The sequence below is a fragment of the Microcaecilia unicolor genome, chromosome 11, assembly GCF_901765095.1.
Source record: "Microcaecilia unicolor chromosome 11, aMicUni1.1, whole genome shotgun sequence".
In the NCBI taxonomy this organism is placed as follows: domain Eukaryota; kingdom Metazoa; phylum Chordata; class Amphibia; order Gymnophiona; family Siphonopidae; genus Microcaecilia; species Microcaecilia unicolor.
This window is the reverse complement of record NC_044041.1, coordinates 185,667,601-185,686,905: the sequence shown is the minus strand read 5'-3', so window position 1 is coordinate 185,686,905 and position 19,305 is coordinate 185,667,601. Positions and strand designations below refer to the sequence as shown.

Below are 19,305 nucleotides of genomic sequence, written 5' to 3'. Positions count from 1 at the left end.
GTTCTAGCTTGCGAGTATCTAGAAAGGTGTTTAATAGTTGATATATCTGTCGGATGTCCCGGCCAGCCACCTGCATCTTAGATGAAAAGTAGGTGCGCTTTGCATTTCGGATGGCGTTTTTATACTTGCGGTGACTACTTTTCCAGTCCTCCCGAGCCTGATCAGATTTGCCTTTTCGCCAAGTTCTTTCCATGCGTCGTACCTCACGTTTTAAAGCTCTCAGGTCTATTGTGAACCAGGGTGATAATCTACGAATGTACGAGGTTTTAGGACGCAGGGGTGCAATTGTATTCAGCACTGCATTACAAGTGTGGTCCCAGTCAGTGAGATAGGTGGGTGAGGATGGTTGCAGATCCGAGCTGTGACTATAAAGAGACCTCCAGAACAAGCTGGGGTCAATGGCACCTCTGGTGTAATGTTGGTGAGACTGACGAGGCCGGAGGGGACCTGAGGTTTGCCAACGTAGTGTGAACTGTAATTTAAAGTGATCCGACCAAGCCGTTTCCAGCCAGCTAATATCATGAACAGAAAAGTTCTGATCGTCTAAGAATTTAAATGAGAGGAGATCAAGTGAATGACCCTTACAGTGAGTTGGACCAGATATAGGACATTCAAGGTCACAAAGGTGGAGAAAATCCAGGAACTGAGATACTTCTGGGGATGTGGGATTGTCCAAATGGAGGTTGAGATCTCCCAAGAAAAGTATGTTCGAGTTGTTCATGCAGGTATTAGATATGAAATCCAGAAGCGCAGAATGACTGCTTGACCAAATAACTGGTGGCCTGTAAAACAGCACACAGGCCAGCTGGCCATGAAGGGAGGGGTGATGAACCGTGACAGCAGCAACTTCCAGCGACGAGGAGATCAGAACCGAACTTGCATCTACTATGAAGTGGGAGCGGTAAATGAGCGCCAACCCGCCCCCTCGCTTGTCTAATCTGTCCCAATGGATGATCTTGTAGCCTGCTGGGCAGAGATCCAGTACAATGGGGTCTTTAGGTGTTCTTATCCAAGTTTCCGTGATGAACAACATATCTAGGGCATCTGAGGAGATCCAGTCAGATATCAGTTCGAGGTTACTCACTACAGATCTCGCATTTATATAGCCCACATGAAATGAATGGAATTGCACTTGGTTCACATGTTCAATGGGAACCAGAGTGTGATGATATTGCTTGCGAGGGTGGGGCGTAGGGGCAACAGAGGCAGATAGATGAGCAGCTTGTGACAAGTTACGAGCTGGCATGCGGGGTGAGAGCCTCCTGTGACCAGAGGTGATAGGAATGTAAGCGTAAACATCACAGATAATGGACAAAATTTATTTAAGAATGAGTCGTAAATCTTTAAGATTGTTAGTATGTACAAAGCAAACAATAGCTTTATCCCATTCTCAGTGCCCAGGTATTGTACATAAGTAATGCCATACTGGGAAAAGACCAAGGGTCCATCGAGCCCAGCATCCTGTCCACGACAGCGGCCAATCCAGGCCAAGGGCACCTGGCAAGCTTCCCAAACGTACAAACATTCTATACATGTTATTCCTGGAATTGTAGATTTTTCCCAAGTCCATTTAGTAGCGGTTTATGGACTTGTCCTTTAGCAAACCGTCCAACCCCTTTTTAAACTCTGCTAAGCTAACCGCCTTCACCACTTTCTTCGGCAACGAATTCCAGAGTTTAATTATACGTTGGGTGAAGAAAAATAATAAAAATAGTAGAAGTACTGGATTGTAGGAGACAGAGTAATATATTTGTAATGTATAGTCATTTATAAAGTTGTGGTTAATTGTCCATACCTCAAAGAACCTGCATTCTGAACACAAAGATGGCGCTAAGTTACTTTGAGTGGTGGACTCGGAGGCAGGATCTCTGTGTTTTAACTAACGTTAATTTTCAGCAGCATTTACACTGCTAGCCCCTCCCCATTTTCCTTCTGCTTAATAGAAGAGAGCAGAGGAGAACTGGTTGGCCCACTCTGACCCCTCCTCCCCCCATATGCACACCACGTCCCTCGCGGTTTTCTTGACCCTAGTTGTTGCCCTAAGCTGGGACTGACGAGAACTAGCACCGGGATGCATGACGCTCTGTTTTCTCATTGATCAAGACTGGGCCGCGCAATTTCTGTGCTGCTGTTTGAGCCGCGGGGCTCTGTTTCTACATCTGTTTCAGCTGAGGTTTGAACTGCGCAGGAGGGGTAGTAATACTACTTATCATTTCTATAGCGCTACAGTTATAATCGTGCTTGTTTTTCCGGGTAGCTAGAACTGGCTAGGGATGGGAGGAGAATTTCTTTATGTATAGAAGGCTAATTGCCAATTTAAAATTGGAGGGAGGGGAGAGAAGAGGGGTATGATGAGCAGAAATGTCATTTTGTTTTGCCCCCATACCTAGCTTGCCCCCCTGTTGCCACCCCAAAGTTTTCTGTCTAGCGACGTTGCTGTTCTTGACATGCAGGGTTTCTGCTCCCCCCTACCAGTTCCTTCTACATAAGTACATAAGTACATAAGTAGTGCCATACTGGGAAAGACCAAAGGTCCATCTAGCCCAGCATCCTGTCACCGACAGTGGCCAATCCAGGTCAAGGGCACCTGGCACGCTCCCCAAACGTAAAAACATTCCAGACAAGTTATACCTAAAAATGAGGAATTTTTCCAGTCCATTTAATAGCGGTCTATGGACTTGTCCTTTAGGAATCTATCTAACCCCTTTTTAAACTCCGTCAAGCTAACCGCCCGTACCACGTTCTCCGGCAATGAATTCCAGAGTCTAATTACACGTTGGGTGAAGAAAAATTTTCTCCGATTCGTTTTAAATTTACCACACTGTAGCTTCAACTCATGCCCTCTAGTCCTAGTATTTTTGGATAGCGTGAACAGTCGCTTCACATCCACCCGATCCATTCCACTCATTATTTTATACACTTCTATCATATCTCCCCTCAGCCGTCTCTTCTCCAAGCTGAAAAGCCCTAGCCTTCTCAGCCTCTCTTCATAGGAAAGTCGTCCCATCCCCACTATCATTTTCGTCGCCCTTCGCTGTACCTTTTCCAATTCTACTATATCTTTTTTGAGATACGGAGACCAGTACTGAACACCTGACTTTACCTTTGTGTGTTCTTTTTCAGGTGGGAACCCGATGGCTGTAATCAGTAAACAAGTGAACATGGAGCTAGCCAAGATCAAACAGAAGTGCCCACTTTATGAGGCAAATGGCCAAGCTGTAAGTACTAGAAGTGTGATATGGGAGAACAATTTTGACAGACTGCTTTGGGGGCACGTGATTGCTCATGCAGGGTGCTGGGGGTGGTGCAGCAGGGCAGAAGGCTGCACAATTTGAAACCATTAGGAAGTTTTGTTTAAAGCAAACTAGGCCTCCCCTCTCTCAGGCTGCTTTATTTTAATTTATTTTTTTACCTGTTTTCTTGCTGTTGAATTGTAGTAGTGAAGGAGCATATAATTTATAAATTGCTGAATTTTAACCAAGGTTCGTTCTTCTTAAAATGTTTTTATATTTTTAGCATTTGTATAGCGCTACCAGACACCTGATACAAAGAGACAGTCCCTGCTCAAAAGAGCTTACAATCTAAATAAGTTTTCATTCTGTAGCATCTGAGTGCCTACAAACCCAAAAGCTATTGAAGCAGTGTGCATTCAGGTACAGTAGGTATTTTTCTGTCCCTGGAGGGCTCACAAGCTGAGATTGTACAGGAGGCAATTGGGGGTTAAGTGACTTGCCCATGACCACGGGAAGCCGCAGTGGGATTTGAATTGGGCTCCCTGGTTCTCAGCCTGCTGCTCTAACCATTATTTTAAAAAAATGTATTGACTTTTGTTCTGCACTTCTGGGTTATTTTTCTCCATCTAAATTCTCAGTAGTTTGCTTTTCATACCTTTCTTTCTCTTTCTCTTCTTTTATTTTGGGATAGCTTAGTGTTTAGAGCAGTGGGTTGAGAACCAGAGAGGCCTGGGTTCTCAAATCCCGCTTCTCCCACTGAGGATTCTTGGACCTTTTTTTTTTTTTTTTTTAACATTTGTACCCCGCGCTTTCCCACTCATGGCAGGCTCAATGCGGCTTAAATGGGGCAATGGAAGGTTAAGTGACTTGCCCAGAGTCACAAGGAGCTGCCTGTGCCTGAAGTGGGAATCAAACTCAGTTCCTCAGGACCAAAGTCCACCACCCTAACCACTAGGCCACTCCTCCACTGTTGCTACTATTTGAGATTCTACATGGAATGTTGCTATTCCACAAGCAACATTCCATGTAGAAGTCGGCCCTTGCAGATCACCAATGTGGCCGCGCAGGCTTCTGCAGGACGTCAGACTCACAGAAACAGAAGCCTGCGCAGCCCTCTACATGGAATGTTGCTAGTGGAATAGCAACATTCCATGTAGAATCTCCAATAGTATCTATGTTGTTTTTGTTACATTTGTACCCTGCGCTTTCCCACTCATGGCAGGCTCAATGCGGCTTAAATGGGGCAATGGAGGGTTAAGTGACTTGCCCAGAGTCACAAGGAGCTGCCTGTGCCTGAAGTGGGAATCAAACTCAGTTCCTCAGTTCCCCAGGACCAAAGTCCACCACCCTAACTACTAGGCCACTCCTAGTCACTTCACCCTCCATTGCCTCAGGTGCAGACTTAGATTGCAAGTGTTCTAGGAGGGCCTACCTGCTGTTCCTGGTTGTAGTTCACCTCAGTTTACAGTTGAAAGGCATGCAGAAATGATTTCACACGTACCAAGCTGATTGGATGGGGAAGGAAGCAGCTGGAGTGGTGATTGGAGCTGGGCAGATGATGGTCATGGAAAGGGTTTTCTTGCACAATGGAACACTGAACTATAGTGAAGTAATCCTCAGGGTGGACTTTGCAGCATGCTCGGAAGCCAATTTTGGGGTTTCAGTCCTCAGGCTGGCGGTGGCGCCAGGATTCCACCCATTCTAGGGATTGCTTTTAAACATCCCACAGGTTCTGGAATAGTGGGAAGCTACGTAATGAAAGAAGAAATTAGGTTTTACCTGATCGTTTTCTTTCCATTAATCCATCCCACTATTCCAGAGGCCCGTCCAAGGTTTCTGAGATGTTTAATAAGTGCAAAGTAACAGGTCAGATAACGACCGTCACTTTGCATGGTGCTTCCTGCGTACCTCTTGTTCTCTACAAGTTATCCAGAGATGAGAGGTCCACACGTTTGCTCATCTGTTAGTGTTAGCAAGTTCCTTAAGGTTGTGTGTTTATTCTTACTGCTTGTCTACGTAAATTCTGAGGAGCTGGACTGGATGCCAAAAGAGATGTCTCAGGTCAGTTTTCAGTTCTCTATCTCCACCTGCTGGTTGACGGACACAAATATCCCACAGGTTCTGGAATAGTGGGAAGGACTAATGGAAAGAAAATTATCAGGTAAGACCTAATTTCTCCTTTCTAAAGTTATTGTTGGCTGTATGGTCATTTTATATATAAAATTCTATATACTGCCATTCTGGTCCAAGAACTGAGATTGCCTAGAAGAGAGGAGAGAAATTTTAAAACAGACACAAAAGCAAAGGTGGAAATACTTGGAAAGAGAGGACAGACAAATTAGGAAATAAAGTGCTCATCACAGTATTCTAAATGGTTTGGACAGGGCATGATGGAGAAGGGCTAGAATATTAGCGTAGTCAAGGTTGAATCTAGAATATGTATTAGCGTGCATGCTGTGGAAAAGGGGTGAAATGTGACTTGACCCTCATAGTTAAGGAGTGAGGTGTTTGCATGAACTGAAGTCAGTGGAGGGTAGTGGTACATGAGAGTACTGGATAAAACAGTCATATTCTCCTACCACATCCCACCATTTCAATCATAGTCAACATTTTTGTGTTCTTTCTTTCTTTTTCTTCCTACAGGGCATGTTTCCTTTTGTTTTATTCAGTTCTTATTCCTTTTGCTGTTCTACTGACTGTCATAGCATTTCTAGGAACTCAGCTAGTAAGACAGAAGGCCCCTGGAGGGAGCAAGCAACAATGTGCACACAGAGGAGAATAACTTTAATGTATTTGTATGAATGGCTTAAAGCACAGACCACCCAAGGGACCAGTCATCAGCACATGTGTGTCCAGTGCAGTGGGGTTCATTGTTTTTTTTTTTACATGGTCCATTGATGCAGGTTCTTGCTCTGAATGGCAATGGTTTTCTTCCTTAGCGTCCCTCCGGACCAGGATTGGACTGATGGGTTGTGCTCGCCTTCCAGCAGGTGGAGACTGAGAAAAATCTGTGACTCTAGAGAGCCAATAAGAGCCCTGGTCATGTGACCTTAGCCTCAGTATTTTCTCAGTCTCCAGCAGGCAGGAGGTGAGCCCTTTAGTCTAGCTCTATCTCTTTCTCTTTTAGAGGTTCATAATTACAACAACAATAATACTACCTCTTCTTCTGTGCCTAGGAATTCTCTGTTAGACGCTGGGCAGGTAGGAATTTCTTTTCCTTTCTTTCTTTTACAGCCTTTGGGGTGTTACACTCGGGTGCCCCGGGTCCCTCCCCATCTCCCAGACTTAGCTGGGAAGGACTACCCTTTGGTTAGAAAGGTGTATTGTCTTTGGGAGAGGCAGCCACTCTAGAAAGTCACAATTTTAATGAGCAAGCTCAACTGTTTAAAAAAAAAAATGTATATACCCAGGCTGTTCACGACCACCCAAGGGACCAGTCATCAGCACATGTGTGTCCAGTGCAGTGGGGTTCATTGTTTTTTTACATGGTCCATTGATGCAGGTTCTTGCTCTGAATGGCAATGGTTTTCTTTTCTACTTGTTGGGGAAACCTTGCCAGTGTGCAGTACTGCAGTGTCCCTACTGCGATGATCAAAGCAAAGGTTTGGCATTGCCCTATTTGCAGCCTGCAGAATAGATGATACATGAGCTCAGTATATGCTCTCAAAGTTCACCACATTTCCATTTGTGAATTAAGTTTCAGCTCTGTGCTGTGGAAAGAGGCATTAGCTCCTGAAAGCCAGTACAAGAAATGTAATAACTTATTCCAGTAAAAAGATGATATCACCTTATACTTTCGTAGGGGGGGAATGTTTTTTGTTACCCGTGCCATCCAGTCTATGAACCTTTAGAAAGGGGTTAAAAATGTTCCTCTTTCCTTCTCCTTTCCATGTGAGAAAATTGTAGGCCTGGGTCATCGTCTTTTGTGGGCGTATTGTTTGGTCTATGCGTTGTTTTATTTGTTACGTGTTTTTTCTTTTTTTTAAACTTTTCTCTTTATAGTTATTTAGAGCATCTCGAAAGAGTGTAGTATGTATGTATGTGTATATATATATATATATATACTAGTAAAAAAAAGCCCGTTTCTGACACAAATGAAACGGGCGCTAGCAAGGTTTTCCTCGGAGTGTGTATGTTTGAGGGAGTGTGTGTGAGAGTGACTGTGTGTGAGAGAGAGTGAATGTGCAAGTGTGTCTGTCTGTGTGTGAGAGAGAGAGTGAGTCTGGGTGCGAGTGTGTGTGTGTGTGTGAGAATGAGTGTGTGTGCAAGTGCGTATGTGAGACACAGTGTGAGAGAGAGAGAGTGTGTGTTTCACACAGATACAGTGTGTGCAAGAGGGAGAGTGTTTGTGAGACACAGACTCTCTGTGAGACTGAGTGCATGAGACCAAGAGAGTGTGTGACTGACTGTGTGACACAGAGAGTGAATGTGATACAGTGTGAGACATAGAGTGTGTGAGAGACAGTGAGTGAGAGAGAGAAAGACATTGACTGTGAGAGAGAGTGTGTGTGAGAGAGGGTGTGTGTGTGTGTGTGTGTGAGTGACAGCGATACCTTCCCCCCCTCTCTGGTGTCAGCCCCCCCCCCCCCCCCCTTCTCTCTCTGATGTCTGAGCGTTACTGTGCAGGACGCTGAGCTCTGGCTGTGCTTCAAGGAACTGACCGATCCTATTTAACAGAATGCACCTCCAACATTCTGAAGCCGAGAAACCTCGTGTGGTTGGTCACTTCTGCTTGTGACGAACCCGGAAGTACGTGATGTCAATTCAGGAGATGGATACAGAGAGCAGGAATGCCTCAGCCATGCAGTCAGCTTCAGAATATTGGAGGTGCCTTTTATTATATAGGATATGTGTGTGTGTGTTATAAAAATCATTATTTCTGTGTTCATGAGCTCTGACAATAAAGATCCTTCATGTGCACGCCACACATGAACACATATATGTACACCTCTTTTCATATTTGTGTGTGGTGCAAGAGGGTTCAGGCTGTACAGTTGTGTCTTGTGATCTCACATTCCGCTGCACTCATTCTGCGGTCAGATTAGCACTATACAAATCCTCTGTTTTCTGCTTGGACTGAAAATACATTTTATTTATAAGTCTGTTCCACTTTGAGTTTCAGGTTCCTAAAGAGAAAGATGAAATGGTCGAGCAGGAGTTCAATCGTCTCCTGGAAGCCACCTCCTACCTCAGTCATCAGCTGGACTTCAATATACTCAACAATAAGCCGGTGTCTCTCGGCCAAGCCTTGGAAGTAGTCATCCAGTGAGTGAGCATTTATTAAACATTATGGGGGAGATTCTATATATTTATTTATTTATTTTTCTGCATTTATAGCCCACATTTCCCCACCTCTTTGCAGGCTCAATGTGGCTTACAAGTACCATAGTGGCGAACGCCATTTCCGGAATAAGAAATACACAGTAATATTCCAGTTAAAATAGAGAATACGCAATATAAATTGGTAGAAAAATAAATAAACAGTACAATTCAGGTATTTAAGAACAAGGGTAATGAAAAGCATTCAATAATAGCCAGTGGCGTGCCAAGGTGGGGGTGGTCCGCCCCGGGTGCACGCCGCTTGGGGGGGGGGGGGTGCTGCGCGCCTGTCCGTTCGATCCATGCCCCCTCTACCCCGGAACAGGTTATTGCACCCGGGGGGGGGGGGGGGGGTCGTGCTGCACCCGGGGGGCGGGGCGCATCGGCGATCCACCCCGGGTGTCAGCCCCCCTAGGAACGCCACTGATAATAACAATGTGATAAAGTAACCAAATATGAATGACCCAATCTTAGCTAATTGTAGTACAGATCAATGTCATGTTTTAAGAAGGATCCAAGAAATTTCTCAAGTCCTGGTTATTTACATGTCCATTTGCTGCATAACCATCTTTATTTACTTTAACTATCCCTCTTTTTTTTTTTTTCATTCTTCTCCTTTTTCTTCCCCTCACTTGAGCTTTTAATTTTGTAAACCACTTTGCTGCAATCCCATGCAATACAGCGGTATATCAAGTTATTGTAAATACCCCATGATAACGACATTAACCCTAACTGTATCTCCCACCTCACTCCCCTCTCCATTGCCTATTTCTACCTATTCATCTTGCCTTTTATTCTGATATATTTTACTTTTACCCTCTAATAATGTTCTGTATTCCTTTTACTATGTAAGCTGCATTGAACCTGCTTTGAGTGGGAAAGTGCGGGGTACAAATGTAATAATAATAATAATATGGCACCTAAAAAATTGGCACTGAAATTATAGAATACGCTTAGTTGATATCTCGGCACCTAAAACTACAGGCATCTATTTACACTAACGAAATGTGGTGTAAATCCCAGTGCGTAGATTTACACACACGGGGCCATAGTCTGTAACTACTCGCGTAAATCTCAGAACACCTGTGAAACGCCCATAACCCTGTCCCTTTTTGCCTGCATGCGTTAGAAGCTCAGCGTACGTTGTTACAGAATACGCTTAGCGAGTTTTTAGCGTAAATTCTAATCAGCGCCAGTTAGTGCTGTTATCAGTGCTCATTAGCTTGTTAAGTTACGTGCATTCTTATACAATCCGCTTGGATTTCGGCACAGATATCTAGATTCTCTATATAGAGTCTGGGGGTATAAGAACACTGAGGCTGGATACCTGTCTTACCCTTCAGCTGGTGACAAGACTCATACTGTAACCTTTTGTTTTTGGTTTTGATTACTACCATGGAACGTTTGCATACTGGTTGGTTGGTCATAGGCACCAGCGTTTCAAAATGATTGGGGATTCCAAACACAATACAAGTTCACTCCGTGGACACAGTAAAGGAGTTCACTCGATATTTGGAGTGCTCAGCACTCCAAGACGCCCACAAAGCTGGCTCCCATAGGTTGGGTGATGAACGTAGGATTACAGTCTTGCTCCCTTTAGGGTCATTTATAACATGCCAGAGGACCTGCAGAGGTTTTTTGCCTTCTCTTTTGCGTAAGCTTTTTCTTATCGGGTTTCTTTATGCTCCAGGCTGGTTGTCTCTTTAAAGCTGAAGAAACAGATGGAAAGATGCAGGTTATCACCGGACTAAAAGGGCAGGAAAACTAAGAAAAGCAGAGTAGCAGGTGTTGGTGAGGTGTAAATGTCAAGTGTTAGGGCAGAGGATAAAATCCTAATTGTAAAACAGTTTATAGTCTTATCATCTGACTTTTTAAAACCACATATCAGTGTAATTTGGCACCCTGAAAATGCTGATGAACTTTGGGTAAACCTTTCATGTTTTCCTTTGGGGTAGCATGTGCTGTCACTGCAGGGCTTGGAGTCTCTTAATAAGCAGAAGGATCCTGAATAGCTCATATCAGGAAATGAATCCGGGGAAGACGGGGCCCCGAGCTAATGCTATTCAGAAATGAGAAAGCACAGTGGGGACTTCATCCTCACTGAATAATAAGGGATTAACCAAAGCAAGTGCTGAAGATGAAGATTGGTGAAAGGTATCAGAGACCCCCGCATTATAGAATAACAGTAGTATTTGCAAAGAGGGCTTTGAGATAGGTAATGATCAGCTATCCAGTGCTGCAGCTCCCTGCCCTGGACAGTGGATTTGTTAGAGGACAAATGTCCGCACAGCAGCTGTACCTAAACTGGAGGTAGTATGGACAGTTAAACCGGTTTCATAAGATATGGGACAAATATAAAAGTTGGAGAATACAAGCAGGAATTGACTTGGATGCCCCACAATTAGTGGTACCAGCAGTGTGAAAACTATGATTACTTAAGGACTATCTCTTGAAAGACCCGTGGGATAAACATAAAGGAATTCTGTTCCGAGGAAATGGATCCTGAGAAGCCTAGCTGAGATTAGGTGGCAGAGCCGGTGGGGGGAGGCGGGGCTGGTGGTTGGGAGGTGGGGATAGTGCTGGGCAGACTTATAAGGTCTGTGCCAGAGCCGGTGGTGGGAGGCGGGGCTGGTGGTTGGGAGGCGGGGATAGTGCTGGGCAGACTTATACGGTCTGTGCCAGAGCCGGTGGTGGGAGGCGGGACTGGTGGTTGGGAGGCGGGGATAGTGCTGGGCAGACTTATACGGTCTGTGCCAGAACCAGTGGTGGGAGGCGGGGCAGGTGGTTAGGAGGCGGGGCTAGTGCTGGGCAGACTTATACGGTCTGTGCCCTGAAAATGACAGATACAAATCAAGGTAAGGTATACACAAAAAGTAGCACATATGAGTTTATCTTGTTGGGCAGACTGGGTGGACCGTACAGGTCTTTTTCTGCCGTCGTCTACTATGTTACTATGTATGTTACCTAGAGACAATATAACAAGGAGAGCTATAGGGTATGAGGGGGGGAAAAGGGGGAGTGAGGGAGGGGGGAATCATAATGAGAATATTATGTGTAAGATTTGGCAAATACGTCTGTTGAATTTATACCAAAAATAAAGTTTAAAAAAATAAATAAACTGGAGGTAGAAATGACTAGAGATGATCAAAAATGGATCCAAATGACACCTTGAAATGTGGGATGGGAGGGAAAAGGGGAAGGGGAAACAAGACAGATCTCTGAAATGCTTCCCATGGTATTTTGAGTAGAAGGAAATGTTTGAGTCCTCCGATTATATATGGCTTCACAGCCTTCTTTATTCCTAGATTGCAGGAGAAACATGTAAAAGATGAACAGATTGAGCACTGGAAGAAAATTGTGAAAACGCAGGAGGACCTGAGAGAGCGGCTTAACAAGGTCAGGGCTGCAAGTTGGTGTTGGGAGGCCGGGGGTTAGTGCAATTGTGTCCTCTGATCTTCTTCTTGCTATACTTACTACCTTGCTGAGGGCCAGCTGCTGAAAGTCCTAAGCATTTGTGGGTTTTTGTGAGCAGCTGGCATCGACAGGTCAATACACTCTTACATAATTCTTGTTTTGATTTGTTTAGTTACAAATCTTGATGAGCCACTAACCCAGTACAGTATTATTCTGTGCCGATAACAAAATAAACGATATTTTAGTTACATATAACCACAGATGAGCAACATAAGACAACACATGTAAAATCCATCAAATAATCCTGTAATTATGTAGCCATTGGGAGAAAAGGCCTCTTTATACTGGTCAGCATTTATGGTAGTCTGGTAGGAACCTTAAACTTTCACGTACATGATGTATTCTGGGCATTTTTTTGTTAACTGTATCCTAGATGGTCAACCTGAAAGAGAAGATTAAAGAGCTTCACCAGCAATATAAGGAGGCTTCTGAGGTTAAACCACCGCGTGATATCACTGCAGAGTTTCTAGTGAAAAGCAAACACAGAGACCTGACTGCACTTTGTAAGGTAAATACTGTTAGGACAAGAAACTCCTCTGCACAGGTCTTAGAAACCAACAGACCAGTTTTGCAGCGTACATGCATCTGAGTATCGTTTTCCTTTCCGTACTCTACTGGAATCTCGTAGACCTGAGCATGAGAAGCAGAGAAGACTATGTTTGTGGAAAACTTTAGTGAGGCACTGCCAGAGCATGGGAGGCATGAGTGACCCTCTATAATGCCTTTGCTTCCTACCCTGTAGTTAGTCAAGAGAAGCAATAGTGAAGAGTACACCTCATAGTGAGGCAGTCGTGTTAATATAGAGGAAGTTCCCTGGTTCATAAGACTAATGTAAGACCTTTATCACTTCCTGTTTATCCCTTCATGCCCTTCGGGGTTGGCTGACTATCCAAATACCTAATGTAAATAATCTTCATTACTTCCTATTGATCAGGGCGGGAATTGCACTGAAGTCAAGAGGCACTATTAAATTTTCTCCTGAGGCGGAATCGTCTACTAAGCCAGAGAGCTTAGTTGTGGCTCCTTTGCTGTGGAATGGCATATTTATTTTTATGTATTTATTTGAGACATTTATATCCCACATTATCCGAGACAAGTATGGGCTCAATGTGGCTAACAGGAAGCAATTACTACAGTACAATGCAAGTAATGTGAGCATACGTAAGAAATGTATAAGCCAAACAAAAAAATTGCCTCTGTACAGTAACCAAAACAAGATACCTAACATGCTCGGGAACTAACGAGCACTAATTCAGGTGAGGGATTGATCAAATAGAAATGCCTTTTACAACTTACGAAATCACAGATAATCAGCAACATATCTCAATGCATTTGGCAAAGAGTTCCACATCTTAGAAGACTGGTAGGTAAAACGTGCAGTATGAATAGATGTATAGTGAGGATTCTTACAACTCGGATAGTGAAGCATGAGATATTCCCAAGACGTGAGAAAAGCATTTCTTGAAGCAGATGTAACTAAGCAATAAGCCATTCAAAATTTGGTGAACGAGTACACAATTTACAGTGTAGTAAATTTAAAACAAATCGGAGAAACTTTTTCTTCACCCAACGCGTAATTAAACTCTGGAATTCATTGCCGGAGAACGTGGTGAAGGCAGTTAGCTTAGCAGAGTTTAAAAAGGGGTTAGACGGTTTCCTAAAGGACAAGTCCATAAACCGCTACTAAATGGACTTGGGAAAAATCCACAATTCCAGGAATAACATGTGTAGAATGTTTGTACGTTTGGGAAGCTCGCCAGGTGCCCTTGGCCTGGATTGGCTGCTGTCGTGGACAGGATGCTGGGCTCAATGGACCCTTGGTCTTTTCCCAGTGTGGCATTACTTATGTACTTATGTAAAGGCGATCCAAGAGTGTTGGAAACCAATGCAATTTAACAAGAGAGGAGTTGCCTTAGAATAACAGGGAGCTCCATACACAAGGCGGGCAGCGATATTCTGCACCGATTGTAATTTCCTGACTTAGGAGCGCTTAAAACCTCTGGATTTCAATAAACTACATAGTGGAGCCATCATCAGATTGAACAGGGTAGGGGAAGGGGGGGGGGGGAGCCGTGAGAAACCCCACAAACCAAGGGCCAGGACGGAGACAAAAGACCAGCCAGCTCTACTTGATAGTGTCTGGGTTTTAGAAATCCACTGAACTGCTGCAAGACCTGTACCACAAATACCAAAATGATCCAGCAAGCTTAGTAAAATGCAGTGATCTATTGTATTTAAGCACTAGACACGTCAAACTGCAAAATTTAAAATATGCCTCTTGAACTTAAGACGGAGACCAATTATATGATCTTGAGGAAGGCGATGGGTTGCTACTACCTGCATGAAGCGTGTGTCTTGTTTTTGATGGCTTTGGTTGGGAAGGAGCATAAAGTGATTTTGTTTTTTGTCTGGCTTTCTTCTGGTTAAGCTATAGGCTGTGTAAAAACAGAATGGTTAGATCTATTGATATGCTGAGGTTTGTTTGTTTTTTTTAATTTGTACATGCACCACTATGATAGAAATTTTTCCAGGAGAGCTATAAATTAGATTCTTTAAACACTTTTGCTCATGCTGCACTCCCCTCCCCCAGTCCTGCTTCTTAATCCCCTGGCACCATCTTCCTTGAAGACTATCGGTCCCCCACCTTGCTGTTTACAAGTAACTTAGGAGCCTGTGAATTAGAGGTTGCCTCCCGTTTTGTGTCTGAGACATATCTAAATATTCAACAAAATTATGTAGCTAACTTGTTTGTAATATATTACTTTTTTGTGTAACTAGTGCTGATTACTTACTTTATAACAATTTTTGCTCTGTCCCCTGCATACCTGTCTCTGGTTGAGATTACTCCACTGCCCGCCGTCAAGCACTTTCTTCATCTTCAGCCTTTGTTGCAGACTCCAGTCTTGTGTCTGGCTCAGGTTTTCCTCATGTTCCCATCTTAGGTTTAAGTACCACCTACTTTCCACCTTGGGGTTAAGTTTACCTTCCTCTGTTTATAGGAATACGATGAATTGGCAGAAATGCAAGGAAAGCTGGAAGAGAAGCTTCAAGAACTGGAGGCAAACCCACCAAGGTAAGTAACCAACAATCTGATTAATAGAAGATCAGGCACTGTTCCAAAATTGTTAGTCCGTGGCCTCAAAGGGAGAAAGGGGGAGGGCTTTGAGAGAGAGACTTTATTTTTTTATTTTGATTATTCTTTGGCAAGTCCCGTTTTAGCTTTGGTGAATAGTAGAGATTATACTGTAATCAGGGACAGCAGCGCAGTTAACTTGGCCAAATTCATAGTTTTCCAACTTTCACCTTTTCCCCCATCCTAAGTACATACCTTCCAAATCATTCTGTCTTCTGCTCATCCAAGAGAACTATTCGCATGCCACAACATGGTGCTTGGCAGAAAAGGGCAGAACGTTAGCATTACAGCATTCCCGCCCCTGATACACTGCATCATTGCCCCCATCTTCCACACACATGTTTATGCTTCTGATAAGATCCTATCACCTGAACATTATACCGTGCGGAAAGAGATTGTACGTTTCAAATTTTGAATCTTTGTAAAATAACAATGAACCTCTAGTTTCCTGAGCGCTGTTCATTGGCTAATTAGAATCAGGTGCTTAAATAGTTTGTTAACAAGTTATTAAGCACAACTGAGTTTGAGCATCCTGTCCTATATAAGTAGAATTCATCGTGCAACAACCCAAAGAAATTTGAGAACTTGTGAAAAAGAGTAGTTGATGCTCATACTACCCCAGGACAGGGTTAGAAGAGTATTTCCAAACATCTGGGCCTTCCTTCCATCTATCCACAGACGGTCTACAAACAGAAGGGTAACCGAATGGTTAGCGCAGTGGGCTGAGAACCAGGAAAACGAAGTTCATTTCTCACTGTGGTTGCTTGTGACCCTGGGCAAGTCATTTTAACCCTCCTTTGTCCCAGGTACAAACACTTAGATTGTGAGCCCACTAGTGACAGGAATTGCCTGTATGTAGAACGTAAACCACTTTGGGTGTATCACAGAAAGGCAGTATATCAAGAATTTAATAAACCCCCCCAAAAAACTGCAAATAGAAAAGGATAGAGACCAGGGGCGTAGCCAGACTTCGGTGGGAGGGGGGTCCAGAGCCCAAGGTGAGAGGGCACTTTTTAGCCCCCCCCCCCCCCCGGGGCGCCACTGACCCCGCCATTACCGACACCCTCCCCCGCCACCAGCAACAACTTTTGACCCCTCCCCTCTGCCGACGACCCTCTTGACCCCCCTCCCGCTGCCTACCTTTGCTGGCGGGGGACGTGCAGGACGTTAGGCTCAGAAACAGAACGAAGGAAGAAGAGGACCTTGGCTGGCGGGGTTTGGGGTCCCCCGCCAGCAAAGGTAGCAGATGGCAGGTTGGCAGCGAGGGGGGGGGGGTCGAGAGGGTCGTCGGCAGAGGGGGCCCAGGTCCCCGTGGCCCCACGTAGCTACGCCCCTGATACAGACTGTAGTGGCTTTACCCAGAGCAGTAGTCTAGTCTTACCAAGATCACCCTATAACAGTGGTCTCCAACCTTTTTCATGTAAAGGGCCGCAAAGTGGACACGAGAAAATTCTGGGGGCCACCATAAGATTTTAGGCTTACACATGTAATTTTAAAAACTAATTTTGGTTTTTCAAGGATATATATTTTTTAAAAAACTCACTTTATTTTGGCTTCTTAACAGTTGCAGAACCCATAAATGAGACTCCTGAGTAGCACACATAAGAGAGATTATTGATGAGATACCTGTGTCTGCATAACTGGGAATGGAGTTGATTCAACTTGGCGCAGTCAATCCGAAGTGTTCGATTGTAGCTTGACAATGAAGCGCCTTAGCACCCATTTGCTCAGATTTTATGAGCCATGCAAACATTTATCCCTGTTTATGAAACCACCCACATTCCACCCAAACACCTCTGCAGAGCATTCCTACTCTACTAGTAGACGCCAAAACAAAAAAATGAAATTGGCTCACCTGAAGGATGCGGCACTGTCGAGAGGTGAGTAGAGAAAAGGCCTCACAAAGCTCCGCTGGGTAGCGTGTGCCTCACATTGACGTGCACGCATGCCCACACGTCACTGTGACCGCACAGGCACACGTGTCCCAGAGGAGCTTTGCAGGGTCTTTCTCTACCCGCTTTCTGACGATGCCACGTCCCGGGTGAGCCAGTTTCATTTTTTTATTTCAGTTAATGGGACCCCAAACTACCAGGGACTGCCAGGGCTGTGTATTGGAGACCACTGCCCTAAGAGCTAACTGGAAAACTATACACAGAGGGGACGATGCTCAAAAGCCCTTGTTAAAAAATCTGTGTGTTTAGATCTATGGTAGAAGTTACCGATTTTGAAACAGGAAGCAATGCTCAAAGAAAATCGCATGCAAATGAGATTCACGTAAATTCAGCAAGCTGCTCGGTAGGGAAAGTGCCTAGTACATGCACAGAACAGTTTCTCAGTAAATGTCCTTGTCCTGCATATGCCCAAGAATCCTGCTGCTGTACTCTCTTCTTTCCCCCGCAGTACTTGCTAGCTCCACTGTCCCCCTGTCTCCTTTCCTTCAGTGCTCTGATGCTGGCTCTACCTTCCTCCTGCAACATACTTGCCTTCCCTAAGCCTGCCCCTGATGATTTTGCTTTGGAATTTCCTTCTTGCTGAAAGCCCTTCCCAGGTGACATCATAGAGGCTTTCCCCAACCAATTGGCTGTCTGCTCATTTGTCCAATCCCCGCCCCCCCAAGAGCTGAAATCCTAGGGGCTTTCCCTTAGCTGATTGGCAGTCTGCTTGTTTCTGTCACCCTCCACTCCAGCTGATTGGCTATGTTGCTTGTTTCTGGCCCCTAAGCTGTTCTCTGCTATCTCCCACACTGATTTGCTATTGAAAAAAATATCCTCCTTTCTGAAAGCCCCCCCAGCTGACATCATAGGGGGCTTTCCCTGGCCAATTGGCTGTCTGCTTGTTTCTCCACCCATCTAAGCTGTTCTTTGCTGTCCCGGAAATCGCCCTAACACAACGACAGCTCCAGACCTGCTGGAAAATTTTGCATGTTAAAGGTAGGCGCTCCTTTCTGTGCATTTCACGGAATGCTCATTTTAATACTAATGAGCTCATTGTAATGCATTTGCATTGGATTATCACTAGCAGCTACAGCAAACAGTTAATTAAAGCCATGCAGAACTCCTTTGTGCATTATACACTAAATAACATTTGCTTTAAACCGGCTCCAGCTGGTCTAAAGCAAATGTTGCAAGCATGATAAAGTTTGTACATCGGGCCCAGAGTCAATTCCTCTAAAGATCTGCGGCTGCTCTGTGTGGCTAAGTATTTCCTGCCAACGTGAGAACTTCATCCGAAGGGTCAAACATGGCAGTGCAGAGATGATTTGTTTACATCAGGAACCTGGTTGCTTGTTTATTGATGGAACCATGAATTCTGCTTTTTGTATCAGAAAATTCTAGACAAGAGTGCCAGGCCATCCATCTATGTGCTGAAGCTGAGCCAAAAATGGGTCATGCAAGCAAGATGGTGACTGTAAATATTAAAATACATTTACTACAGAATGGCCAAAAGGATTTCATGTTTTGGACTACCAATATCAAATTGTATTAAAATGTTGTGGCGAAACCTGAAGCAAAGACCTCAAATGTCACTGAGTTGCCCCAGTTCTATATGGAAGAATAGGTCGAAATTCCTCAAGGGCATTATGAGAGACTGATCGACAGTCAAGAAACATTTTATTACTGTTCAAGGAGATGACCCCAGTACTGAATGAAGAGTTCACATACTTTAAACATTGTTGAATCTTTTTTTGACCAAGTTACATATTCAGTGAAGTTATCTTTCCTCTGGGTTTAGATTATGATCTTATCATGTTTTAAGTTTAAAAAATTATCCTAAAATGTTCACAAATATTTTTTTTTCTCCCTACATTTATACCTTCCTTGGAATCTGCATACTCATGTCTGAACCATGCACAGAATCAGTTCAGTATTTTAACTGCCAGTGACACCTGTTCATGACTTCTATTATGTTTAAGCAATAACGAACAGCAAAGCATACATTACTGTCTATTATCAGACCAGTGGCGTTCCTAGGGGGGCTGGCACCCGAGGCGGATCGCCGAGTCGCAGCGCCCCCCCCCCCCCCCCGATGCAGAGCGGACACCCCCCCCCCCCCCCCCCCGGCGAAAGGACACCTCTGCGAAGGAACACCCCGCCCCCCGCCGGGTGCACGCCTCCGTCTTCCGTTGTTCCATGCTTCTTCTCTGCC

General features: G+C 44.4%; 1 protein-coding gene across 3 annotated transcripts in view; it reads left to right on the top strand.

Annotated features, from left to right (window-relative positions):
• Window positions 1–19,305, top strand: part of KDM1A (lysine demethylase 1A) — a 59,637-nt gene that overhangs the window by 22,977 nt on the left and 17,355 nt on the right. For 2 of the 3 annotated variants that reach the window (XM_030219851.1, XM_030219849.1), the window contains exons 8-12: window positions 3,124–3,218; window positions 8,350–8,498; window positions 11,858–11,948; window positions 12,400–12,534; window positions 15,026–15,099. In XM_030219851.1, the coding sequence (XP_030075711.1) occupies window positions 3,124–3,218; window positions 8,350–8,498; window positions 11,858–11,948; window positions 12,400–12,534; window positions 15,026–15,099 (544 nt within the window). The remainder of the gene's footprint in view (window positions 1–3,123; window positions 3,219–8,349; window positions 8,499–11,857; window positions 11,949–12,399; window positions 12,535–15,025; window positions 15,100–19,305) is intronic. The other variant, XM_030219850.1, reaches the window with a different exon arrangement.